The 27321-nt window shown below is 56.4% G+C and overlaps 1 protein-coding gene across 5 annotated transcripts in view; it reads right to left on the bottom strand.

The window, feature by feature from the left end:
• Window positions 1-27321, bottom strand: part of ARNT2 (aryl hydrocarbon receptor nuclear translocator 2) — a 122366-nt gene that overhangs the window by 18933 nt on the left and 76112 nt on the right. For all 5 annotated transcript variants that reach the window (XM_036916114.2, XM_057494667.1, XM_036916115.2 and 2 more), the window contains exons 6-12: window positions 25304-25406; window positions 22682-22747; window positions 22301-22386; window positions 13331-13407; window positions 11922-12056; window positions 9576-9650; window positions 4671-4822 (exon numbers count right to left, since the gene is read on the bottom strand). In XM_036916114.2, the coding sequence (XP_036772009.2) occupies window positions 4671-4822; window positions 9576-9650; window positions 11922-12056; window positions 13331-13407; window positions 22301-22386; window positions 22682-22747; window positions 25304-25406 (694 nt within the window). The remainder of the gene's footprint in view (window positions 1-4670; window positions 4823-9575; window positions 9651-11921; window positions 12057-13330; window positions 13408-22300; window positions 22387-22681; window positions 22748-25303; window positions 25407-27321) is intronic.

The raw sequence follows: 27321 nt of genomic DNA on the forward strand, positions 1-27321 counted from the left end.
CAGGGCTGTGCCCCGGGTCCCCGGGGGCCTGGCTGCCGCGAGTGGGCCAGAGACGCAGCCTCTCTGTGCCCCGGCTGCACCCTGAAGGTCTGTGCGGCAGGGGGAAGGATGAGGGCTTTCAGTTTTCAAGAAGGCGAGGTGAGGACCACAGGCATCAGGGTGGGGGCTTGCTCCTCGGGAGGCAGAAAATAAGGTGTTGGTCCTGGCTGGCGAGCCCCCAGCACCCTAGCCTCACTCCTGCTGGGATCCAGACATCAGCACCCCCGACCCACGGCCTTCAGTTGCTGCTTCCACGGCTGAGCACTGGTGGGAGAGGCGCTGACCTGCAGGCCACCCCATCCTGGGAGGAGGTTGAGGGTGTCTCAGTCCTTTCATGGCAATGGAATAAAAATAAACCTTGGTGTGCTTGCAAATTCCAGAGAGGGAGAGACGCGGCTGCTCAGGAGAGAGCAGGCAGGCCACACACGAGGGCACCGGGCTCTGGGCAGCAGTGTCCCCACTTGTTGGGGGACAAGAGCTGAGACTGCAAGCAGACGCATGGAGCCCGGGCTTCCTGTTAGGGCGCCGCCCCCATCGGGGTGCAGGATGCCAAGCAGATGCCATCAGGGATCTCTAGTGCTCCCGGGACACAGGTCTTCACTGAGCCCGAGTAAGGAGCACGCAGCCACGGGGGGCGCTCAGACCAGCGGGACGGCTGGGAGCACCTGGGGGTGCAGTGACCAGACGGGGCAGCAATACTGCCTGACTGAGCTCTGTCTGCACCCTCCGGAAGCGACTCAAGCCATCTCAGGGCTTTGCAGTGGATCTGCCGGGGAGCCCGGGGCAGCGTGTTTTAGAGAGCCTGCTGTGGGCCCACGCGGCGGGGCCCACAGAGGCCGGATGGAAGGACGCCCAGGGATCACCGGGCTGGCGACGGCCTTGGTGGGGCACAGGAGACGTGGTAGGGGAGACGGGCCAGGGAGAATCCCAGACAGAACTGGGGCCTGGGTTCTCTGCAGCAGGTGGGCGAGAGGGCGGGGCCAGGGCAAGTCCAGGCTGGGCGTGGAGAGAGGTGCCCATGTGTGTTGGCCCCTCACTCTGCTCTGAGCTCCGCAGACGCCAGGGACACGGCCTTCCTTTCCCTTCCACGCCCAGCGTCCCGTCCACCCCTAATCCGGGGGTGGCCCAAGGTGGGCCATCCCTGAACAGGGGGAGCCCCCCGGCTCTGAGGTGCCCAGGACTGTGGGTGCAGTGGAGCAGTGAGGGCATGAGCACCCCAGCACGAGCAGCATGGCTGTGAAGCCCCACGAAGGCGGGAGAGTGCCGGCGGGAGGGAGGGCTTGGCACACGCAGACGCAGAAAGGTGGCTTCAGACCACTGCCCCGAGGAGCTGCTGGAGCTGAAGGGCTGGGCGCCTCTCCTGCACAAAGGCAAAGGGGCCGAAGCAGCTCCTCCGCAGGATGGCCGGTGACCTGTCCCCACAGAAGCCCAGCCCTAGGCTCGGGTGTGCTTCAGGGTTGTGGCCCCAGCATGTAAAATCAGGGCCTGTGTCTTCCGAGCTGCGTTCCACGTCCCTGCATCCATGTGGCCGCTAACGAGGTGGCCTTCTTTCTGGCGGCTGCACACAGTGCCGCGTATGACTCCATTTCTCGGGGAAGTGCCTTTCGGATGCCTTGACTGAAGGCATTGCCCAAGCTCAGAGCAGAGGAGGCGCTCCTGTGGCCTATACTGGCCAGGCTCAGCCACGCATCTGGGAAGGGCCGGCCGCTCCGACCCACGGCTGCAGGTGCCCTCTACTGACCACAGGGGCACTCCCGCCACAGCCCACGAGGCCTCCGTCCAGACCCTGGCCCGGGCTTCCTGCGGAGCTCTGTGCCTGCATTCTCTGCCCGTCTCATCTAGCGAGCTGTCCAGAGCTGCTGTCCTGAGACACGTGCAGGGACACCCCCACAGTGCTTGCTCTGGTTTGCGGAGGCCGCCTTGGAGAAGGAAATCACAGGCTCCGCGTCCGCTGTCAGGGGGTCTTGCTCCCCTCGTCCTGCTGCAGCTGCTCTCCCGAGGCCCTGCATGGAGGCGGCAACACTCGCCCCTCGGGGCCCTGCCCACACTTGTCCGTCCCTTCCTTCTGCCCCTTCTCGTGCCCTCTGGTGACTGCAGCCCTCAGGGGACACCGGCTCCTCTGGGTGCTGGGACTGTACGGAAGCCCCTCAACTCCAGGGTCACCTGGCACAGGCCTGTGTCTTCCCTGGCATTCAGAACTACCTGCTGAGCTGAATGAGCCGCAACAAAAGCATATGACTTGGAGGCTGAAGCGCAGTACCCACTGGATGCAAATTAAGAATGATGAAAAAATTGCAGAAACCAAACCCCCAAAAACGGGCAGCTTCCATCTGCTCTTCTGATCCAAAGCCACCGGCCTTGCAGGAGTCCCCGGCCTGGCACCATGCTCTGTACCACACAGGGATGGCCCAGACCCGCTGTGAGAGCAGCTCCAGGGACAGGCAGGTGTCCGCAGGACACCCCGAGAGCTCCTCCTGTCAACTGGGAGCAGACCCCTTGCAGCTGAGGCGTGCGGCACCACACACGACCCCAGGGGTGCTAGGAAGGGAGGCACACATGGAAAAGGGGGCGACGGAAGAGGAGGGGGCACAGGATCAAGGGGAGGCGGCACTAAGAAACAGCCAGCATGCTGGCATCAGAAGGTTCTAGAATCATTGCCGGGGCTCTGCGTGGCTGGCGCGGGTCTGGGACAGGAGATGTGAGCCTGGGGACGGGTGAGCAGATGTCAAGCGGCTGGGCTGGTGTTGCCCTCCTGCCCTTACTCAGCCTTGGCCCTGGGCGCCCACTGCCCACCCTGGGTCCCGGCTCCACCAGGCCCATGAGCACAGCCCGACACCCCCACCCTAGGAGCTCCTGGGAGGGAGGCCCGGGCCCTCCCACACCACCTGCCGGACGAGGGGGCAGCCACGGATCCCCACCTGCTGTCTGACCCTCCCATTTCTCAAGCTTCTCTGCGCTTCAAAGCCAGGACCAGAGGTGGGCCCTCGGGGTGGAGGGAAGACCCCTCCTGCCCAGCTGGGAAGTGGGCACAGTGAAAAACCCTCCATGTGACCACGTTTGCCAGACTCAGACACAGGAAAATATAAAAGCACGTTCTTTCTGCACAGCTGGGTCTATGGCGCATCACACTCACTCTTGCGATCCTTGCCGCTAAGGACGTCCCAAGAAGAACCGAGCGTCAGGGACGCCAAGGAGGAAGACACAACGGAAGGCGAGCAGGTCAGACAGTCTGGGGGGAGCACCCGGTGGGGATGCGCTACTGACACAGGTCACCGGCTGCCATGGGGGTGGGGAGCAGTGCGGGGCGGCTGGGGGCCAAGCCCAGGTGGGGGGGGGTTCAGAACATGAACAGTGGGGGAGGGCCCGGGGAGGGCATCGCTGGGGGACTGGCCGGATGGGCTTGCCCTGAAGTCCAGGCTCTGGGAGAGCCTAAGGGGAGGGAGAGACCCAGGCCGGGGCTGGGAGACGGGGTGCGCTGGGGGCAAGCAGGCCGAGGCTCAGCCCTGCAGGGGCCCCATCCCTGCTGGGAGCCAGACCAGAGGGACACCCTCCCCGACAGGTGGAGAGTCACATGGAGGGCCCCTGCTTCTGGGTTCATTGGAAGGCAGCATGATTTGCCCCTGGATAGAAGAGAGGGGGGCAGTACACACTGGGAGCCCTGACAAGACCTGGGCCACTCGCAAAGGACAAGCCAGGAAATGGCTGAGCTGCAACAGGTGGCAGAGGGAGCCCCCGGTGCAGAGCCGGGTGTGGCCACAGGCCCAGAGCGCCAGCCAGGAGGCCACGGTGACTGCCTGGGGCTGCTGCCCTGGGGAGGCTGTCAGCAGGGGTGAGGGGCGCGGGGCTAGGCACAGACTCCCAAGTCCCAGCTGGTGCTGAACCTGGGAAGGTGAGGGCAACACAGGGAGACGCGGGGACAGTTCTCATGACGCCAGGCCCCCCAACACACCCGACACACCAGGCCTGGCCCCCATGTGCTCCGTACCGTGGACAGCACGCTGCCCATGTCCCTGCCAGCTCTCGGGCATTGCATGTCCTCAAGAATGAAGCCACACAGGAGGCCCGGGTGGGGGTTTGGCTTCCCTTACCTCGCAGCGACCTCTGAGGGAGACCTCATTGCCCACCCCCCAAGGAGGTGCAGGCTGCAGTGCGGTGACCCCCAACCCCGGGTCACCAGCCCAGAACCCAGGTCTGGGTCCTTTGGGAGGCGTGCGTCAGTGGCTGGGCAGCAGGGGAACTGTGTGTCCCCACGGTGCCCGCCCCTGGGTCCCAGGGATGCCAGAGGCCTCAGCCTCGGGTGACAGCAGGACCCAGGAGCCAGGCCCAGTAGCTAGGCTCTGGGGTGCAGAAGGGGGTGCCCAGCCCTCTGGCCGGCCTGCCCTGGATGACAGGGGACTAGAAGTGGGAGCACAGGTGCGTGCTGAGGGCGGGGTGCCGGGGGACTGCTGCTCAACCTGGGGGGTCACGGAGAGGGAGGGGGACATGGGAGTGCCCCCTTCCCATCCCCCGGGCCCTGCAGGACCTCCAGCTGTGGGCAGAGCCAGGGTCCATGGGAAGGAAAGGGCCGCGGGAAAGCACCAGCCCTGACCAGGAGGGGCCCCGGGAGGCCGCAGGGCCGGCTGGGGACGCACTTGACGTTGGTGTTGGTGCAGATGATATACTCGATCTCGTCCGAGTACGGGTTCTGGAAGGTAAAGCTGCTGCCGCGGATCAGCACCCACTCCCGGGTCTTCGTGCGGAACCGGTACATGACCGACAGCACTTGGCCCTTCAGCTTCACTACCTGGGGAAACATTTGGAGAAGGAAGTCAGTGGCAAAGGTGGCCCGGGGAGGGGTGGCCGGCAGAGCTCGGGGGGGACCGGCAGCTGCAGTGGGAGCAGAGTGGGGGTGCAGGCGAGGCAGCTGCTCAGCACGGGACCCCGGCGGCCCTCCCTGAAACAGGACGCCGCCCGGCGTCCTGTCACCACACGTGAGCACTGCCTCATCAGTGCCCCTTTCACATCAGAATGTTTTGGTTTTCACAAATCAGAGGGTGAAAACTGTAAGCTAGAGTGTTTCCCCTTTCGCCTTGCCTGCTAGGGTGCTCAGTCTGATGCTTGTACCTTCCTGAAGCCACTGTCTCTCTCAGGTATGTAGTTACTTTGCACTCATGGATTGATCTCCTCATATCTCACATTAAAAAATTCTTAAATGCTGTTGAACATGGTAAATTGGAGTAAACATACTCCTGGAGAGGAGATACAATAAAATGGTAATTTATATGCATTATGCATTTGCACGCATGTACCCATTACTAATCAGTAGGGTTGCAGTTGGACACCTGGGTCTCCCCCTCAGCCCAGTGCTTGGCACAAAGAGGCACTTGGGGTGCATTTCCTGGACAGACTCGATGGCTCTGCGGGCCCCACGGCCGGCACTGCAGCAGCTGGATGGCCACCTCTTTGTGTCCCCCCTGAGGAGCTCAGATGAGGTGAAACCCGAGGGAGAAATAAGGATCCCAGTCGGGAAATTCCAACAGATAAAGAAATAGGACAAAGTTCAGGGAGGCAGGAGACCAGTCCTGGCACCACATACATGGAGGCAAAGCGGGGAAGTGAGGCCAGGCTGGGGCGACAGGAGCTGCTGTCCACAGCAAATCTGCAGCCCCCTGGGAAGCTGGCTCATTCCCCACGGGGCCAGAGGTCACGGCCACATGCCCCTCAGGGGGGCGCGGTGAGCTGTCCCATGGGGACTTGTGGGTTTCTGTACAAAACACAGAAGCAGGCAGCCACCCCCATGTCCGCACTCTGCAGACACGCAGTGCGCTGCCTCTCTCTTCTGGCCAGGATGCCTGCGAAGGTGGGGATTTTTTAATTCCATGTGACAAACGTTGCCAAGGTGCCCGAGTGCGAGGCCCACCCTTGGAGCTGTGGATGAGGAAGAGAGGGAGGACGGGAGCCGCCTGGGGCCGAGTCGCGGGTGGAGCCCCTGCGGTCCGCCACCCCGCTGACCCCCAGCACGGTGCTGTGTATCTGGAAACGGAGCCCCAGAGGACTTAAATATCCCGTGCAAGGCCTGAGGACCACAGAGTGGCCGCGGAGGGCGGGGTGGCAGGGCCGCCTGACCCCAGAGCTGCGTCTGCTGCAGCTCTGTGAGCCCCTCTGGAGGAGTCTCTGTCCCTGCTAACTGCTCCCCGAGCTCGGGCGCAATAGATGGCCTGGTACCTGACGCAGAGGGCACCCCAAATACACCATGCAGACAAAGGGTCCAGGGCCGAGTGGCCACCGGGAGGCAAGCAGACAGGAGGGCTCCTGGGACGACAGGACCTGCCCCTGGGCTGGGGGCGGGCCCAGTGTGAGCAGGGCTGTCGTTTGGAGGCCCCGCTGGCAGAAGACTCAGCACGAGCACTGGGCGGGCAGGGAGACTGGCAGCCTGACCAGGACGGGGCCACGCATGGAAGGGGCTCACTACCGCTGTCCAGGCCTCACCACCGGGCGGAGGCTCGATTCGGGTGCGACGCGATGACGTGAGACGTGAAGGCCCAGCATTAACCTGGCCCGCAGACAGAAGGTGCGCGAGCAGAGAGCAGAGGGAGGTGGTGGGCCCCCCTCTTCCACTTGACTTCCAGGTAAACCGTGACCCAGACTGGGCATCCCAGCACAGAGCCCAGGGCAGATTCAGGTTCCGGGCCCCGGGGCTGGACTCCCGCCAAGCTCCCACTCCTCGCCGACGTGACCACGCCCCATGGGGCTCATGTCAGGGCCGTTCCAGGGCACCTGTTTCCGTCCCGAGCTCCAGGGCCGGCTCTGAGCGACACGGCCCCTCCATGCTTTGCAAAAAGGAGCTACTTCCCTTCATGAACATTCGTTCCCCAAGCCGGCCACCGGTGGCTGGAGACCAAAGAACACAAGAGGGGGACCCGGGCCAGGGCGGTGGGGGCCTGGGCTGGCCACGTGGCCACCAGGCAGCAGAGCCCTGTGCCCGGGCGGGCCTTGCCTGCCGCCTGAGGACGGAGGCGGATGCTCCCGGAGCGAGTACTCAAGCTGGACCCCAGGGCGGGGTCAGAGGGTAAATTCCTTTTTCTTTTCCAAACCAACCAGCTTCTGGTAGCGTCAGCAGATTCCAAGCCCCAGGTGCACTGTCAGAGGAGGGGACTGTGTGCGGGGCGGGCGGGGACGGGCACTTTGGGGGGGGGACAGGCTCCGGCCCAGGTTCGGTGCTGCCTTGCTGTGCCTCGGGGCAGGTGACGGGACCTGAGTCCCGGTGTCCCCGGGGTAACAGTGGGGATGACGACATCGTGTGCAGGGCTGAGGAACAGAGAGGCTGCTAGTTACGAACAGTGATGGGAGGCCCTGTACCCAGAGAAGTGAGGCCCCCCTGGGGCAAAGAGATAGTGTGAGATGGCACAGAGCTTAAGGCAACTCCACACACTGAGCAAAGCCCGGGCATCAGGGACATTCTCTTGCAAAGACCAACCACTCCAGTTTCATATCTTCCCAGAATGAAAGCCGCTGCTATGGGGTGCCATCTGTTCCAGCTACTTTACTAGGAACCCCCGCCCATGTGCACACCCCACACTCGGTGGTGGTGATGGTGAGAAAGCACACGAGGCTCCTGCCCACAGGGAGCTCGTGCTTTAGCAGAGAAGACAACAAAGGAAATGAATGGACAAATAGATAAAGCCATTAAAAACTGGAATAATGGTCGTGGAGGAAAGATAAGATTGACACTTCAAAACCTAAAAGAGAAGAAAGGGCCAGTCACGTGCAGAGTGAGGGGCCAGCATGCCTGTCAGAGGGGCGCCTGCCAAGGCCTGAGGCTTAAGGACCAGAACCCAGCGACCCGCCCTGGGAGCCAGTGAGGGCGCGGCAGGAGGGCAAGGTCCACACTGGCACCGGCCCGTGAGCAGTGAGGCTTGGCTCTAGGTGCGCCCTAGCTGATGCATGTTTCCAGAACGCTTGGGCGGGCACGAGAGTGAGACCAGAGAGCAGAGGGGAGGCTGCTACCATGGTCAGCAGGGGATGGGGTGGCCTGGCCCAGGTCGGGCAGAACAGAGGGCGGGGGCGCATCAGGGCCCTTGGGGGGTAACAAGGACTGAGGGGCGCACGCAGGGAGTGAGGAGAAGGGGAGACTGCGTCAGGTTCTGGCCCGTGCAGCCGGGGGTCTGGTGGTGTGAGGGAGCTGGGGGCTGGGGCTGGGTGCCCATCTCGGGCAGGCGTGGAGCTGGCCAGTCTGGGCTGGAGGCAGCTGGTGGATCAAACCACCAGGGACACATGACGGGGAGAAAGGAGAGGAGGCCCTCAGGGACAGAGCCCGGGAAGCCACGGCTGGAGACGCAGAAGAGGGCAGGTGACAAAGGTGTCTGACGCGCAGGGAGAAAACCGGGAGTGGGTGTGCTGGCAGGAGGGGCTGGGAGGCTGCCCCCCACTCAGCACTCACGGGGTCCCCCTTCTGTCTGTGGGCCTGGGGGCTTGTACGGCAGGACATCAAGGGCTGCATCTCCCAGATGAATGACAGACTGTTACTCCCTCTAAAAAAGTACCTCCAAGGCCTATTCTTGTTACACGGCCTGCCCTTGTCCTCCGGGGCACAGGGAGCCCCAGGGGCCCGCGGAGGGCTCACTCGCTGCTGGGCGGGGCAGGAGAGGTGTTCTCAGTGCGGCCCTGCTCACACCCACCACACGGCAGTCCTAAGGCACCCTTACTTCCTGGAGCTTCACTTTATGCACCTCCCTTGAGGAGGCAGGGACACCCACCCCCTCGCCGGCTGTGGACTAAGAGCAGGGACTGCAAAGGGGCCCCCGGGGCCTGGCCCCCGGCAGGTGCCTGGTCACAGCAGCTCAGGGTAAGGCTGCGGCTAGCAGGTGGTCCTCCTCGGGCTGCAAGAAGCGCTCCTCAGGTCTCCGCTGCCCATCACGGCCTCCATCCAAAGCGTCCCTAACCCAGCACGGTGGGGTCCTCCTTAAAGTCTCCACTGGCCCGGCCGGTGTCACCCACTCCTCCTGGACGACTGAAACAGCCTCCCGATTTGTCTCTGGTCCACTTACTTCCCACATTTGTCTTTTCTGCGGACCTGGGCTACCAAAATGTCTTCTCAAAACCATCGCTCCGTCTAAAACCCTCCAAGGACTCCTCACTTAAACGCCTCCGGAGAGGATTTCACTTGCTCGGCAGCCTAGGTTTCACCGTCGCACACCTCCTGGGAGTCAGCCAGTGCCACTCCGGCTGTAAGGAGCCACTGTGAATCTCCCAACAGGCCATGTTCCTCTGCATCTCCGGAACCAGCCCCTCCGTCTAGAATGTTCTCTCCCCGGGGAGAGGCGTTCCTGCCTCTTCCCACATGGTTAACCTCTCCACCCTCTGCTCTTCTCCTGTGGCCTCCTGATGGTCTGTCTTCCCCCAAGACTGCCAGCTCCTTCCCTGCAAAGGGGCCCCCGGTGCCCGGCCCACACCTGAGATTGGGCCTGGCAGCCTGCCTGGCACACCGCAGGGCTGACGTCCTGCCCGCCACAGCTGCGTGTGCAGCTCCCTGCCAGCTGCAAGAAGGCTGGCGGTACCTGCTGGAAGCTCTCACGCAGATGGCTCTGGTCCTCGGAGTGGCAGAATTCCAAAATGTCCTTTCCTAGAAGATCCTAAGTAAAGAGACAAGCTTTAATAGCCCCCAGTCCCATTTTCCATCACTTCTGTATCGCTGTTAAATGGTAGCATTCATCCACAGCCCCTCCAGCCCAAGGCCTGCAGCTCACCCCATCGTAAGGGGAAAACACTGGATGCAGATTTGCCCTTGAGTGACCTTGGAGCAGCTGCCGGTGCCCCATCCCAAGGCCCTTTGGTGTGACCCACGCCAACTTCTAATTTCCTGAGGCACCAGATCAGGAGCTTCAGAAGGCAATTTTACTTTTGTTTGCCTTGGAGAGGCAAACTATACTAAACATATTTTAACAAACATGAAAAGAAAGCAAATGATATCATGAGGACAGCTGTGTTGCCTATGAAAACTGGACCTGTTTAAACAAGGAGCTCTCTTGTGTCTGGAGAAACGCTGTTATCATAAAAGTACTGTACTTGGTAAGAGTCTATTTACTATCTACCTTCACTTGCCTATGCTTTATGCAAAGGGCCTAAAATTAACCCCAAACAAAAGTGTGTTTCACAGTGAAGCCAACCAGAATAAGATAAACCGTCAAAAAGCAGCTCCCAGGGCATTGCAGGAAGGTGTGCTGGAAGGGTCTTAGGCAGCAAAGGATTTAAACTAACTGCTTGATCGGAACCCAAATCAGCAAATGGCCTCACTGGTTGCCAACGCTGACAGTGGAAAGGAAGTTTCGTCTGTGTGTCAAGAAGCTTCTAGAAGCTCATGGAAGGTGCTGGTGGGTAAATGGACATGGCTGGAAATGTGCTGCCATCAGAGGTTATGGTCAATTAGGAAATAGGTTTATTTCCCCCTTCATTCCATCCAAGAATCTCAAGTTTGCATGAATGTAGAGATGCAGTATCATGTGAGCGGTTCCAGTATTTCAATTTTGACAATTTCCAGCTCAAAAATATACATTTGACCCTGGAACAACATGGGTTTGAGCTGCGAGGGTCCAGATATATGCTGACTTCTTTCATTACAAATATTGGAAACATTTTTGGAGATCTGTGACAATGTGAAGAACCACTTGCTTTTCTCTAGCGTACTTTACTGTAAGCATACGGTACACAATACACATGACATACAAAATATGTGTTAATTGTGTTATTGGTAAGGCTTCCAGTCAACAACAGGCTGTTAGTAAAGACTTGCGGGAGTCCAGATTCCACGCTGATTTTCAACTACATGGGGGTCAGTGCCCCTAACCTGAGTCGCTCAAGGGCCACTGTACCTGTAATTAAAATACCCGTTTCAATGTATCCCAACTTTGTCCCTTAGAACAAATATCTTTTCTTCCTTTTTTGTTTAAATGCTTTTTATTTTGAAAGAAATTTAAATTCTACAGAAATGTCAGCCAACCTGTGTATCCTTTACCAGGATTCAACAATGGTCAATCTTTTGCCACAGTTGCATTTTTTCTCTTTGATGTATAAATAGATAAGTATAAGTGCAGTATTTTTGCTGCCTACACACACACTTGACAATTTCTTGTGGAATCGTTTGAAAGTACATAGCAGACATCACTTTCTACCCTTAAGCATGTATCTCATGAAAATGACATCTCGCAGAACCTTAATGCATCATATCACACATAAAGAAAAACAATCATTCTTTCACAGAATCACCTTATTCTATACACAGTAACATTTCCTCAGTGGCCTCCCAAATGTCTCTCTTAAGCTGCACGTCAGCAGGCGGAGGACCCAGTTCAGGCTCCCTCATTGATAATATTTTATTCTTTAGTTTATCTCAACCTGCAACAGCCTCTCCTGCCTTTTTGCATTTCCCATGACATTGACTTAAAAAAAAGTCTGAAACAGTGACCTGAAAATGTGCCCCTGTGAAAAGCGCTTCAAATACATCTGAGAAACAGTGGGTCAGACAAAATGAAGGGGACAGGACGCTTTACCTCAATGCTTTGCAGCCTTTCCCATTAATATTCCTTCCAAATACCCAAGATTTCCTGTTTGGTGCTCATCAAAATTAATTGATCAGAGAGCCCCCTTTTTCACAGAGCATCTTAACTGAGTCTGTGAAAAAGCAGCCAAACAGAATGGCCAGGGCAAAAAATGAAGAGTCCTCTCTGAGTGGTGAGTTGCACACGTGTCCCTTGCTCTGAAGGACATTACGCTACCCAGGCAGGGACACGGGTCTCTGTGCTGTGCTCCCCTACATGGTCCCCAGGTTGCATCTGGAACAAATGACATATGCATGCTTTAAGGGGAGTTAGAGCCCTTGACCACGGCCGTGAGCTCAAACCACGTACCTGGGGTTGGTAGCCGATAACACTGATGCATCTCGGGTCCACGAATGTGACGATGCCATCAGAGTTATGCCTGGATAAGAATTCCGTGGGCACCGACATCCCAGTCATGTCCATGCACACAGGAGAGCTGGTCACCTGGAACGGGGGACCCACATTGAGGTGGTTTGGACGGAGACAAAGATGGAGAAGAGACGGAGGTGGCAACACAGAGAACAGGGACCCCGTGTAGCTCTTACCTCACAGATCCACCCTGGTTAGTAGAGTGAGTTTGAGACGTTCAGAAAGCCCTGGCCACACCTCTGGCTCACAGTAACAGAGGCCACTTTCTTTACATTTCAGCCTCAGTGTCCTGATCAGTCAATGGGAATCATGAAACTAGTCTCCTGGGTGGTCGCGAGGTTCAAAAGGGACACTGCATGTCGAATCTCTGGGCAGAATGCCCAGCACATAGTTGGAGCTCAGAAGTGCTGACACCCTCCCTTCCCACTTCCCCCCCACTAAGGATGGCAAGTGAGCCCAAAGAACTGGTCAAAGGATGTGGAAAGTAGGTATCTGTGCACAGAATTTACCCAGGTGTTTTCTCCACCCATCTGCAAGGAATAGCAGATGCTTATCACATGAGAACAAACTTATTTTTCAGTCTGAAAATGGCAAGATCTAGGAAAGAAGGGCCACAGTGGCTGCTGTCCTGCGAACCACATCTGTTAAGTGCCCCTCGTCAGCCCGGGGGGCCGCCGTGTGCGCCGGACAGGGACCCATCGGCTTTATACTCGTCACTCAGCATGTTTGATTTCCATGGTTAGCAAGACACATTCCCTGCCCCTCAGGAGCTCCCAGAAAGGGGCGTGTACCCAGTAACTATGGAAACAGAGGGTGAAGAGTGCTGACTGACATACGAGCTCAGGGCTAGGCGAGCAGGATGAGGCAAGGGCCGAATCTGAGGACCCCTGTCAGGGGCATCTTGCAAGATGCATAAATAGGAATTAAACAGAAGGCAATCTGAAAGGAGAGGAAAAGAATCAGGGACATGCCAGGCAGAGGGAACAGCCCACGGGCACCACAGAGGGGTGGGGAAGTGTGTGTGTGGGGTTGTGACAAAGGGCAGAGGGTGTCTCGGGAACAGGGCATGAGGGGAAGGGAAGGCGGTGAGAGATGCACCATGCATCTGGGCTCTACTCTACTTTGAAGTAACCGGCGCGGTGTGGCCTCGGGGAAGCCAGAACCCTGCCCTCCGAGCTCACAGACCCCACTCCTCTCCCGACTCAGCCTCATCCTTCCCCACAGAGTAAGGCACGACACCCAGTACTGAGTACCCAGGAGGCCAGAACAGCACCCAGACCCACAGGCTCATGCGCCTGGGAGCAAGCAGCCCTCATCCGACACGGAAAGGGCTGTGGGCGTCGGCTCACCTGGAGTCTTCCGATCGCCACGAGGCAGTATTTACTGCCTTGGCCCACGTCAGCGTCCTCTTCGGGGATGGTCATCCCTGAAATGAGAAGTGCCAGCATCATCAACTGCCCCAAGTGAGTGGAAAGGAAAAAGGTGCCCAGGATTTTATTTATGCAAACAAATTACAGATGCACCGTTGACCGCTCAGGGCCTGAGAAGCCAGCCGATGAGTTAGCCGGTCCCCTGCTCGCTGCCTGCTCCTCTCTGCCTGCTGTCCTCTGATAAATTCATGGTACATTATATACAGAGGGATTTAAAGGAGATGAAATGCAAAATATTCATCTGTTTGGCCAAACTATTTAGTTATAAAAGAAATTTCACTTAGAGTTTCAGGTCACATAACTATTTCATTCACCTGTTGACAGTGAATCAATAAAGGGTGATCAGCGGAAGAATCCAACAAAAACAAAAAAATAAAACCCACCAAAGCTGAAGCCACTAACGTGACAGGCAGGGTCACAGCACCAGAGCCCCGAGTGGGGTGGAGTCCAGGTTTTTAAGGGCGGATACGGAGCTGGTGGCGGCCACGCTGACTGAAAACCTGTGCTCTGGACAGGAAGGAACTGATTAAGACTGTCATCACTATCCTTGGGGAGCAGAGAACCTTCTGCCGGGTCCAGGGCGGGTCTGGATCGGAGTCACTCATGGTGCACGGCTCACGAGCAGCTGCAGGTGGTTAGAGTGGCTGTGGGTGAGTATGCCCTTGTGGGATCTCCTGGGGAGAGCCGTCAAGTAGAGACCCTTTCATGCTGCATGACATTCCACGTTAATATTCTCACACTAGGTCACCGAGAGCCAGAGCTCAGCATGTCTGTGCCCTCAGAGCCAGAGGAACGTCAGTCTGCCCTCAGCCCAGTCTGGCCACAGTGCCCTCTGCCATCCCTTTCCCACCCATCCCCCACAGGGAACCCAGGTCTGGTTTCTGGTTTATGCTTCCTGCATGCCTTTTGTACCAAGGGGCACATGCACGTGTATTTTCTTAGCTCTCAACTAGGAAGAGCCGCCGTGCACTGCAGGTACTCCCGGGCTTTGTTCACTTCACAGCACATCCTGAATTCACCCTGTAACTATGCAGGGCTCCCCCCCGCCACGCTTTTCCAGAACCGTGTAGTGCTGCACTATGCAGACGACCATGGCTTATTCAACCGTTACCCTATATTCAAACAAGTTAGGTGTTTCCCGTATTTTGCAACTATAAATAAATCTGCAAAGAATAACCTCATACGTGTATGTTTTCTTACAGTGGGAAGTGTATCTTCAGATGCACCCAGAAGAGACGCATGTCCTGAAGTGGGATCGCTGGGTTGCAAAGTGAACGTGTCTGGAGTTTTGTTAGGGATTGCCTGAGTTCCCTCCAGAAGGGGCTTACCCATCTGTATTCCCACCACCATGTAGGGGCCTGTTTCCTCTGGCCCCCTGCCCCGTGTTGGCCAGCAGAACGTGCTGTCACATCATTTAATTTTTGTCAGTTTGACAGGTGAGAAACGGTATTTCAGTGTTGTCTTAATTTGCATTTCTCCAATTACGAGCTTGCACATTATTTCACATATTTCACATGGCTGAGAACCATTTTCTGTATCTTGTCTGCTCATGAACTGTCTGTTCATGTCTCTTCCCCATTTCTCCATTGGGATTTTGGTCCTTTGTCCACCAATTTTCAAGAGTTCTTCTTATATTAGGGGTATTAAGCTTTTGCGGTGTATGATGTGAATTCATACATTCTCCCAGTTGGTCCCTTCTCTTTTGACTTTGCTTATGTTGACTGAAAAAATATATATCATTTTTATGTAGTCAGATTTATCAGTCTTTTATTATTTCTGGTATTTGAGTCATAGTTAGAAAATCATTTCCTATACTAAGGTGAAAGAGAAATTCACCCACGTTTTCCCCTGATATTTTGTGGTTTCATTTTTTACATTTAGATCCCTAATCCCTTTGGAGTTATTTTTGTGTATGGTGTGATATATGGATGTAATTTTATCTTCTTTTAAATGGCTATCCAGTTGTCCCACCGACATTAATTAAAAATACAATGATTTAAGATGTCATCCTTATGATATAACAAATTCCTATATGTATTTGGGTTTAATTCTGGATTTTCTCTCCTATCCCATGGGCCAATTATCTATTAAGCATCAGTACAACGCAATGTAAGTATAGAAGCTTTACTGTGTGTTTTAGAATCTGGCAGGGCTATTCCTCCCTTATGGTGTTTCAGTGTTTTCTTGGCTACTCTTAGATATTTGTTTTGTTCACGTGAACTTTAATACCAACTTATTTAGCTCCATAAAATAGCTTGCTGGTATTTTTATGAGGATTGTGTTAAATTTATAAACTTCAGGAGAACTGACATCTTTACAATGTTGAGTTGTCCTAACCAAGAACTGGGGATGTTTTTTCATTTGTTTAGGTCTGTTTCTGTGTCTTCCAGGAGTTTTTTAAAGTTTTCCTCATATACACTTGTACTTTGCAGTATTAAAATTATTCCTAAATATTTAATTTTTCTTCATTGTCATTGTGAATAGGGTTTCGAATTACCATTCTGTCTGCTGGTCCTAGACTTGTCCCTGGGACCATACACTCTCCTGCCCTTGCCCTTCCGACACGTGAATGCACTATGTTCCTGGGTCTGCTCCTTTGTAGGTCAGGGATCCTTGTGTCGGTTTGACTGTTCTTCCCCTTAAAATGGTTTAAGCCTCCCTGTATCCTTGTCAGTTTTCTGAATGTGCTCCTGATTGCCTTATTCCCCTAAAATGAGTTTCCCACAATGCACTAGGTATGATCGTTGCCAAGCCTGCTCACGGCCTCTACTCTGGAGACCATGGAAGCTGGTTTACCGGCACCCTGGAAGTGAATTCAGGAAGCACGCTGTGAGTGAGTTGTGCTCCCATCTCTCCATAATCAGAGTGCCCTTGGTTTAGCTTTAAAAAAAAAAATCAACAGAATTATGCTTCTAGCAAGAAGGAAAAACAAAGTTCAAATTTGTTAGAAGATTTAATGCACGGTTCATGTCCTCACTCACTGGTAGGTCCACGCAGGTCGTGATAAACAGCCTTATTTAAGGGAGGCCGAGAGGAACGCTGCCTGTGCGGAGCTGTCCCGCCCACTCCTGACACTCCTCCTACCCCCATGTTCTCCATCATCTTGGCTGTCAGTGGGGAAGGGCTCTAGGGGCCACCTGCCTCCTACCATTCTTTAGGTTCCAGGGACCGAACCTAGTTCAAACCCTAGTCTTCCCGGCAACTGGCCAAGTGGGGACCTCGGCTCAGGTTCATCCCAAAGCAGAGCCTGAGACCAGGACTTTGGTGCAGAAAGCTGATGGGGCAGGTGAGCACCTCTTTCTCCAATGGTGCCAGAAGGAGGACCATGGGGTACTTACGTGCAGGCTGTAGAACTCTGCCTCTTCATCACCAGATTGAGAGAAAATGTGCCCTAGGGTGGTAGTTTAATTCCAAAACATTTGGCAGAGATGCAACATTTCTTTCCAAATTAACAGCCACTAAATCATGAAAATTAACCTGCATCTTCTCTGGCCTGAAGGGTAAGCTGTAAATGGGTATTTTCTGTATAAACTTGGACTCAGAAGACAGAGCTTCATTTCCAGTAAATGGTAATCTGTAAACAAAGAGTGAGCTGAGTCTCTGTAATAATCAAGCCGCCCTGAGGTTTCATGGGGATGTAGGGAAAGGAATGGGGGGCCCACCCCTCTCTAGGCCTGGGTCTCAGCACCAGCAGAGAGAGGGGTGGGCAATGCAGCCCCCACCCCTGCCCACTAGGAGACTCTGCCACCCTGTCGTCCTTCTGACGGGGGAGGGGGAATTTCAGTACAAAGGGGATGGGTTTCCAAGGGCAGCGGAAGCAGCCGGCGCCTCTAACCCCCCATGCCGTAGCTGTGGGCCGTGGCCGCTGTGGTCAGCCTTCAGTGACAAAATGTTGTGGACACAACGGCATGCTGCCCTGGCCGGCTTCTCCCCGCCTTCCAGCTTTTAGAAGCTGAAAATGCCCAGTCCGGCAGAACATGCATCCAGAGGCCCACCTGTCAGCGTCCCGTCGGGGGCCCCGCTGGTGCTCCAGCGCTTCCGCTGCAGGCGCGGGGGGCTGGCTCCAGGGCCGCTCCGTGACCCCACAGGCCACCAGCGCATCGCCCCCACGGTCTGTGTCTTGCTCCTTCCTGCTCCGCGTTCCTCCCCGTGACGACCAGCCTCCACCCGCCAGGGCCCACCTTACTCACACGGACCGGCTCCCAGGCCAGTCCCTGCTACTCGCCCTTGGGAACTGTATTCTTTGCGACCCGTGCCCCTGGCGTGTGCCTCCTGCAGGGCCCGTGACCTCCTGCCGTGCGGCACCTCCCTGGCAGCGACCGCCTCTCCCGAGCCCGCTCCTTCCTCTACCAGCCCTGGCCACGCACGCGGCTGCCCCCACGGCGCCCTCCTGCTGCCAGCTCCCCTCTCCGTGCGTCCACACCCCACGCTCCTTCCCCTCCTGCCCGCCTCTCCCCGACCAGGACTGGCCTGTCGCCACTTTCATCTCTCCAAAGCACAGCCCTGACCCTATTTCAAGTCTCTTTTCAAAAAACCTCAAAGTCCCCACAGGTCCCCAATTTCAGGGCCACTCATTCCACCTGGGAAATGGATGCTAGTGACTCTAGTCCCTGAAAAGCACATCTCGGGACCTGTTCAGAGAAGCCCAGCCGAGTAAAGCTCCCGAGAGTGAGGAAATGATAAACGCTACGGAAGGGAAGCATTCCTGACGGAAGGATAGAGTTACTTCCTGCCACAGGTGGCTGGGCTCTCCTGCTGCCCCTCTCCACAGCACACTGGCCACCATGGGGGCCTCTTAGACAGTGGCCCGTGGCCTAAGCATGTGGAGCTACGAAGCCATTTGTATCCTTTGGAGGGAATTTTTCAGAGCACATAGCTCTCAGTCTAGGAAGGCACACATTTTCTTTATATTTTACAGTGATGACAAGATTTTCTCTGGATGCCAAGGACTCAGAGAGGCCACCTCAACGGAGGCCCCACACTGAGTGCATCGGGTGGCGGAACTGGTTCCAGGAAAGGCCGCTTTAAAGGGAAAATGGTCATTGCACCTGGCACCAACAGCGACGGAAGACAAGCCCGTGGGGACGAGTGGCTCAATGGTGACTCAGGTGACTGACCGGCAGAGCCCTGTCCCCACCATGTATGTCCTTGGGCCTCTCTAAGCTCCAAACAGGGACTAACAACCATTCTCGTCCATGAAACGGTAACACCCATCGGTCTTACTCCACAGGGCTGCCCCAGGTGCTGGATGGGAACGTGCACGTTGAGCTTTGAGCAGAGAGCTGGCACGTGGCGCCCAGCGCAGCCGGTTCTCATCCCCACGGTGAGGCCGACGTGGCCGTCCTCAGCACGGGCCGAAGAGGGAGGGTCATCCCCTTGCCAAGCTGGCCTCTCGCGAGCTCTGCCTGGCTACAGGCTTCCTCTGCGGGGTTCGGGCTGTGTCCCGGGGCAGAGAAGGGACACCGGGGTCCTTGGAGACACAGAACCCGCAGGGCTTAGGGGCCCCTCCACAGAGAGGAGCGTTGGCCTGAGATACCCTTCAAGGGGCTCTTGGGTGCTGACGTTCTGTGGTCCCAACGCCAGGTCCAAGTTGAGCCACGTGATCAGTCAACCTGGACACACTTTCTGAGCTCCCCGCTAAGTGCCCAGTGCCATGCTGAGACAAAAGAGTCAGCATGCCCAAGGCCGGGTTCCTGCTCACAAAGAGCTGGCATGGACAGAGAGCCAGCTGGTCATGGTGCCACGCGGTGAGTGTCCTAACACAAAAAGGAACAGACGGCCGTGGGGAGGCTGCCAGGCCAGGAGGAGCAGTGCCAGGAGGGAAGGCTTCCTGGCAGGCACTGCCCCATTTATCAAAGTAGCTTCTAATAGGAACAGGACAATTCCAACAATTTTAACAGATTTCAACAATTCCTTAATAGGTTTCACAAGCCCATTTTGCTCTGCGTTAAATTACCTTGTCTTTGGAAACACTGCTCACGAACACCAGGTCTAAATAAATCCTGAGTAACACAAACAACACACAGACGGAACGTAACTGGACACTCAGCCTCGGCCGGAAGTACGTCTCCACTCCTCACCGCGGTTGCATTAACTCTGTGCAGGCCCTCACGGGACACTGGGCTGGTTCTCAGTCGCACTGGGTGGGGTGTGCCCTGGGCCTCAACATCCTCACATCCGAATTAAGACATATTTTTGCATTCCACCAAACGCAGGCAAGAAAACAACCACTTTGTGCTGTAAGCAATTCAGGCCACTTGCTCACACCATGCTTCCAAAATATTCTCTGCGGAGTATTAATAAGTTTTAGGCAAAAAAAAAGTGGTTTTTTGGCCAAATACGTTCGGGAAGCATGGTTTAAACTAAGATACAGAGCCTTCCTCTCTGTAGGCCTGCTCAGAGAATTCCATCTGCAACCTGGGGGAGGAGCTCTTCTCCCGTGGGTTCCCCTGGGGACTTAGGGTCTCCGAAGGTATTTTGGGGAAATGCTGACCTGCAGGCAGTTTGCATTTCAGTTTGCTGGTGACTAAAGAAATGGACCCCCCATTTTGCAAAGCAGAGTTTGGAGGTACAACTGGTGCTCTGGGCTCAAAAGAGCCAAGTGAGGTCAGTTCGCTTACCAACCTCCCGTCCCTCCAAGTCACTGTGGAAATGACCAGAGCCTGAGCAAAAGAACGTTAGCACCGGACACCGGCAGGACCCCCACCGTCAGACGAGCAGCTGGGACAGAATCTGAGGGGCACGGTTTGGGCAAGAAGGGCCACGCTGGGGAGTGAGCAGCAGGGCCCCCGGCAGGACCAGCCTGCAGGCTGAGACCTCCTGTGGCTTCAGAGCAGCACAGAATGGGGGGCAGGTCATGAGGGACTACAGATCTTATCTCGTATCTCCCAAGAAAATGATGTAGGTCAGAAACTCAGGTCTACATAAAGGAAGGAAGAGCACCAGAGAAGGAATAAACTAAGGGGAAATAAAATCTTCTATCTGTATTCTTCTTCACTGCATGAAGACATTTCTGCTTGTTCAAAATGATAACAGCACCAGTGTTTGGGTGGTAACACCCATGGCTGAGTGAAGTGGATGAGAACAATATTCTGAGAGGCTGGAGGGAGGAGGGCAGAGCAAACCACGAGGGTCTGCACTGCCCATGAAGTGGTCTAATGTCACTCGAAGTGCATTTAAATCTGTATTTCAAACTTAGGCCAAATGATAAAGATATTTTGAAAGGAATATAATTCATGTGCTAAGAGAGGAAACCAAATAAAATCATATAAAATGCTCAATGAAATCAGAGAAGGCCAAAAGAAAGAGGGGGGAGAAAAGGAGCAAAGAACAAATATAATGACAGCAAACATGCTGGGTGTTAACCAAACTATACATTATCACATTAAATGTGAGTGGATCAAATTCACCAGTGGAGAGAGAGATGGTCGGAGTGGATAAAAACGCTGCACCGAACTACATGTTGTCTTCAAGGAAGTCACTTTAGACATAAAGACACAGTCGGGTCATAAGGATGGAGAAAGCTGTTACATACTAACAAGAATCAAAAGAAAGCCAGAGCAGCTTCACTAATTTCAGACAAAGCAGAATTCAGAGCAGGGAAAATTGTCAGGGATAAAAAGGGCATTACAGAATGAGAAAGGCATCAATTCTCCAAGAAGACATAAAAATCCTTAGCTGGTATGAACCAAACAACAGTGTCAAGACAGGAGGCAAGAATGGATAAACTACAAGGAGAAACGGCAGACGCACTGTCAGAGCTGGAGACTGACACCACCAGGCAGGCGAGTGACCGGTAAGGGTGCAGCCGTGCTCGGCAGGACTGTGCATCGAGCTGACCTAACTGACATGTGAAGAATCTCCGTCCAGCAGGGCAGAGCACCTGCTGCCCCCAGGCTGACCTGAGTGGCTCCCTGAGACACACAGACCCAGAGGCCAAGTGGCCTAACGCCACGCACGTTTTGCCTGATGGTGGGTTCACTGAGATATCATCCAGGTACCATGAAATTGCCATCTTAACACGCCTTCGGTAGGTCTATATGTCCCCGCTGGCTTTAGAGCATCATGGGCAACCCTGAGGAAACGCTGCTCTACCGGCGGTCACCGCACACCTGGAACCCAGACCCGCTTTCTGCCCAGTGGAGGTGCCTGCCCCACACAGTTCCCGTAGAGGAGGTCGTGTAGCACACGGCCTCTGTGTCTGCCTCTCTCACCCAGCACGATGCTTGCAAGGCCCTCCGAGGGCAGGGACCAAACCTGCACCCCTTCTACCACTGACCCTATTCATTCTGTGATCACCCTCTTGTAACCTATCCACTCACCAGCTGATGCACACATTTGGGTTGTGTCCACTTTGGGGCCACTGTGACCACGTACGCCAAGTTTCTTCGTGGACACAGCATGCGCTCGGTTCCCCCGAGCTGACATCCAGGAGTGGGGCTGCTGGGTCACACGCTGACTCCAGGCAGAACGTGGAGGAACCGCCCACCTGTTCTCCAGAGGCCTGCACCATCACCACGTACACCCCAACTGCCACACAACCCTCACCACCGACTGTGGTCAGTTTAACCACCGCAGTGAGAGTCAGCGGTGTCTCACTGTGGTTTTGATTTGAGTTTCCCTAATGACTTGGGTGCACCTGTCGTGCAACATGGGCCCCGGGGGACAGACCACAGGCTGGGCCGCTGACGCTCCAGTCACTTTACAGGGCTGCTCTCCGCAGAAACCCTTGTTTAGGTAGCGGACTTTTTCCAGTTACGAAGATCATTACATTCTAACTACAAAGGAGAGTATTTTCCTGCCTCTTGCTGTGAAACATTCGTACGGGCACCGTGGGAAGGCGAGAGCAGCACGCAGCCCCCCGGGGACACAGAGGCAGGCTCTGCTTACCTGCAGGAGGCCAGGCCTTGATGTACCCCGTGCAGTGCACCACAGCGTACTGTGCCTCTCCCTCCTTCACAGGTCCGAGGCCGTTCCTAAAGAAAGAGCATCCGTGGGCCTGCGCTGGACCCCCGGGCCTCAGGCCATGACCCTTTGGCATCTGAGTACTGGGTCCACTCGTCCACCTTGTCCCATTTTCCCTCCTTCACCCAGGCCCGAAAGACCAAACTAAACCCCGCCCAGCACCCTCCCCATCGCCCTGCTGCAGCCCGGACGTGCGTGTCTCCCGCCCTCTGACGCAGAGGCCCTCCGCAGGCCCGGCTACTCCCTAGCTTGGTACAGGCCAGCTGTCCACAGCAGAGCCCACAACACAGCAGAAAGGCTACTGACCTGAACCTTTTCCTCATGGTGGTGATTCTGCTCAGAGGAAGGTGGTCCAGAGGAGCATTTCCACACCTAGGATTTGGCAAACAGTGAGAATGAGTGAGACCCCGGCAGCTGGCTGGACACACAGTGCCGCAGTCAGGAGGGTGGGCCTGCCTGCCGCCTGCACCCCTTCTCAGGTGGCCCTACAGCAATCTCCTTCGGGCACAGAGAAGCGGGCTTGCGTGCCCCGGATCCCGGACGTCACCGGCACTGTGACCCCTCTGCAGTAAGTGCCCGAACTGTCTCGGGACCCAGCCCAGAAGGGAGACCTACGGAAAGGCTGGAGGCGGGCCCTGCTCGTGCTCAGTCCTGCGGACCACTCAGGGTGACCGGACGGCTCTCAGGACACAAGGGAGGCGTGATGACAGACGGCGGCCTCTCAGGCCTGAGCAGAGACAGCAACTCAGAGCGGATGCTGCCGGCTGGTCAACAGAGGCACCTTCATAGGCTTCAGCTTCCTGGCCATGCAAATTCTCCCTCCCGCCCTGGCCCTGGGAACAGCTGCTGGGGCCGAGGACCAGCGGGCGCAGAGGAGGGCCCTGGTCTCTAAGGCGCCTTTGCCGGGAGCCGCTCGCAGCACCCCAGGCTCTGAACATCCGAAGGTTTGCAGGGCTGGACGGTGGCTGGCACCACCCTGAGCCACTGGGCACGCTGTGCCCCGCATCTCCCTGACGCCACCCTGCTTTATTTGGAGGGGAAACCTCACAGGAGACTCCAGGCAGTGGGGGCACTGAGAAGCCCAGAGGGGCAGCAGGGCAGGGAGGGCACTGCCCGAATTTGGTCAAGAGGGAGTGATCCTGGCATTCAAAGCTACTCACATACGCATGACGCTCCCAGTAAAGGTACTCATAAGGGCACTGCTTTGGAGGTGCAGTTAAGGATTTACATGCTGGCGCTGTACTGACCACCCACCGAGCTCGGCCGGACATTCCCTCTGTTGACCAGGGCTCTGGGCAAGGAGCCTGCTGTGCTGGTCACACTAAGTGATGGTGGGCGCTGGGTACGGGAGCCCCACCAGCTGCCAGAGGGCCGTCGGTCTGCGCAGACGCAGTCCCCGGTCAGACGGAGGTGTTTACGTTCTCCGCCACCCTAGCACCATCCCGGACGTGAGGCAGGTGGGACGTCCACCCTGGTCGTCTGGGAGGATTCCTGGGTGGGCTCAGCCGGAGGTGCTGACCTGGAGGGAAGGGGAGCCAGACGCAAACCCTCTCCCAGCTCTCGGGGCTCGGCTGCAGCTCCGTGGGGCGGGCCTCCCTCCACACAGGCAATCGTGACCCCAGAAGGATTAAGCCTGCAGACTAGCTGATTTTGTTGAAGAAGTACAGTTGCTTTAAAAGATTAGTCTGAATTAGTGAAAATATATACTTATTTTAAAGCATCTTCTCCTTTTACAGGTCAGACGGGCCCTTCGATCTTCAAAGGCTGCCAGCTTCCTCTACCCCGAGCTGACGCCCCCACCCCTTTTCCGCACCTCGGCACACGGCAGGTCCGTTCTCCCGGCGGGCAGGCCGCCAGTAGCTCTGCCCTTGAATCCTTCTCTCACTCCCTGTGTGAAGGCCAGCTCTGTCCTCAGACACATTCAGAGGCTGGGCGCTCTGTGCCCCCCGATCACCGCCACCCCCCACCCCAGACTACGACAGTGGCCTTCACATTCCTACACCATGTGCTGGGACTTCAGTCTGTCATGTATCCTCCCCGCTGACCTGAGTTCCACGGGTCAGGGACTGCGTCTGCCTAATTCAGTGCTGGCTCCCAGCACGGACAGCACGTGGTAAAGGCAGTCCCACGACGTGAATTTCTAAATAACTGAATGAATGCCCAGCAGGCATCGCCTCAGGTCAGTGCCTCGGGATTTCCACACCCTGGACAGACTGAACTGGTCCTGCACCACCTGCCTTGTGGTTAATGCTACGCCTCCGTCTGGGGCCACAGGGCTGGAGGTTAAGGACGTCTGCACTGACTTTGAGGCCTCCAGACCCGGGTCCTTTCTCCTCTGGGGGGCAGAGTGAGACCCTCGGATTGCTCCAAAGGCCAGTCATCCCTGTGTTGCTTCAACAGCCAAGGATTAGCCCCGTCTGGGCTGAACGTTCAGCTGGGGGTTGTGGGACGCTCCCAAGGGTATGAATCCTCAGAGCAAGCACAAATCACGTGTGGGGCCAAGATATCTGCCCTTAACAGGTCAGTCGGCAATGGAATAAAGACGAATTAAAAATGTATGACTTGGCACAAGGGAACACATTAGGTGTGAAATCAGCAAGTCTTAAGTAAAACACGTTCAGAAGTATGGAGCCCAGAGGGGTTGGACTGCAAGGGCCCCGAAGGCAGGCAGACGGATGAGACACAGGTGACGGGGGAGCCAGTCTCGTAAGGGCAGCAAGGGGCGGGAGACGCGACAGGCAGGATGAGGTGGGGGAAGGGGTCCTGCCCAGTCAGACCCAGGAGTCTGTGGGCTCCACGCCCCAGCCAAGAGGCCCCAGCAGGAGGTCTGTGCCAGCCTGGGGGGTCTGCACAGAGCCCACCAAGGCTCCGTGGCAGAGCAGGACAGCGTGGCCGACCCAGCCTCAGCCCGTGGGGCCCCACACAGACCTCATTCTGCAGATGAAGGACCTCCGCGAGCCCATGCACATCCTCATGGACGACTGCTGCCCTTCCTTCTTGACGGTCCCTGTCTTCAGGTCCAAGATCCGGCCTGAGAGAGAGAAGGACATGCGCCTGAGCCCTGCCTGACCCCGGAATGCGCGCCTGAGCCCTGCCCCTGGGCTGCATGGGACTCCCTCTAAGTGCTCGACAAACCAGGACAAGCAGGGCCACGCAGACTGTCCCTTGGAATTCCCAGCATTCTCTGGCAGGAAACACAAGGAGTGACATCATACAAGTAAAAACGTATGTTTTCTGCAAAAAGCGGTTACACAGCTGTCTGCTTTGTCAGACTCCACCTACAACATGCCAGACACCAATCTTAGTATGAAAAGTTAAACAGGCCAAGGCCACTACATGCTAGTGGGTGAGAACAGGGACCAAGGAACAGTGTGGAGAGAAGGGGGAGGGGGTGGAGCAGAAGGGGGCAGGTAGTGGCCTTCACCCCCATGGGGGCTGGGGCTCATGGGTGCATGGCACTCTACACACACCAGGGGCCCCACGCTCACCGCCCACCGCAGGTCCCCGGCAGGACGTGTGCAGCACAGCTGGGCTCCCCCAGAGGAGCTCAGTCCCTCCCTTAAGAGCTCGGCACCACCCACGCAGGGGGCCCCGCAGCTGCCAGGCTGGGCCGCCTGCTGCCCCAGGCTGACACCTGTCCGTCTCACGCGCAGACGGCACCACTACTGTGAACTGTCACTCGCTCCATCATCTACCAAATGGCGGATGTTCTCGGCTGTGAAGGAGGCCAGCACGAGGGCCTGTCAGATTTCCAAAGTGTCTCTGGAAATGAATCACAGCCACAAAGCACATGAGCCACAGAACACAAGGAAATGGAAAACACATTCCATGACCTGCTGCCACGGCCTCAGACAGCGGCTGTGGCATTTATTTTTCTGGGTGCTTCTCCAGTTTCCTGGGACACAATGAACCCAGTTTCCAGGCTCCTCCTCGGGAAAGAAAGCATGCCTGACCCTGTACAGGTATGCTCCTGAAAGGCTGTGTGCAAATGGGATTCCTGACGATCTGAACAGCCGTGGAGATGTGGGGAGCAGGTGTGTGCAAGAGGCCAGCCCCGGCACTAGGCAGGGAGTCCCAGGAATGGGCGGGGGGCCACACTCCCACCACAGGCAAGCGGGCGTGGGGTCGCCTACACTGAGCTCCCAGCAGACAGCTCAGAGAGGAGATGTGCTATTTCACCTGCTCCTTCCCCAGCACCACCCCAGGCCTCCCCACTAAAAGCCCCCTCCCAGAGGCACTGCCCCCACGATCCTCCCTCTGCCCCTGCAGCCCCACCAGCCCCTAGATTCAGGGAGAACCCAGCACCTGGGCCCTCAACACCCGGGCTTCCTTCTCTCCACATGGACGCACCATGCCTCCCAGGCCCTGGTGTCCAGCTGGAGCAAGCAGGGCCACCGAGTCACCGGAACCAGCTCCGTCCAGAGGCCCTGGCTACCTGCCCGCACAGCTGGGGATTTTCACTGGGCAAAGGAGAACCTCAGCCAGCTGCTGACACATCCAGGCTGGAGGGGTCCGAAGCCGGAGTGGAAGTGGCCGGCAGGCCCTGAGCCCCGCCCGAGGGGACAGTGGCCCAGCCACAGAGTCACCCGCAGCCCGGCCCTGCCTCCTGACTCCTCTTAGGAAGGAGGGCATTTGGGAAGGCCTTAGAATGAGGCACAGAACACTGCCTCAGGCTACAAGGGTGAACACCTCATTATTTTCTCCTCAGAATGCTTTTTTAGTTCTAAAACTGAAGTGGTCTTTTTAGAAAAATTAAACACACACAGAGTAAAAACCCCAATTTTTCTCTACAGAAGCACACACAGCATTTAGGCTTATTGCCTATCAGTCTTCATGCAAACCTGTCCTTTTCTTTTAATTAGCTGAGGTTCCACAGTCACGTTTTTCCACTTTACATCACAACATAAACGCATAAGGATTTAATCATAAACGTTATCTGAAAGGCT

This window comes from Manis pentadactyla, chromosome 18, assembly GCF_030020395.1.
Source record: "Manis pentadactyla isolate mManPen7 chromosome 18, mManPen7.hap1, whole genome shotgun sequence".
In the NCBI taxonomy this organism is placed as follows: Eukaryota; Metazoa; Chordata; class Mammalia; order Pholidota; family Manidae; genus Manis; species Manis pentadactyla.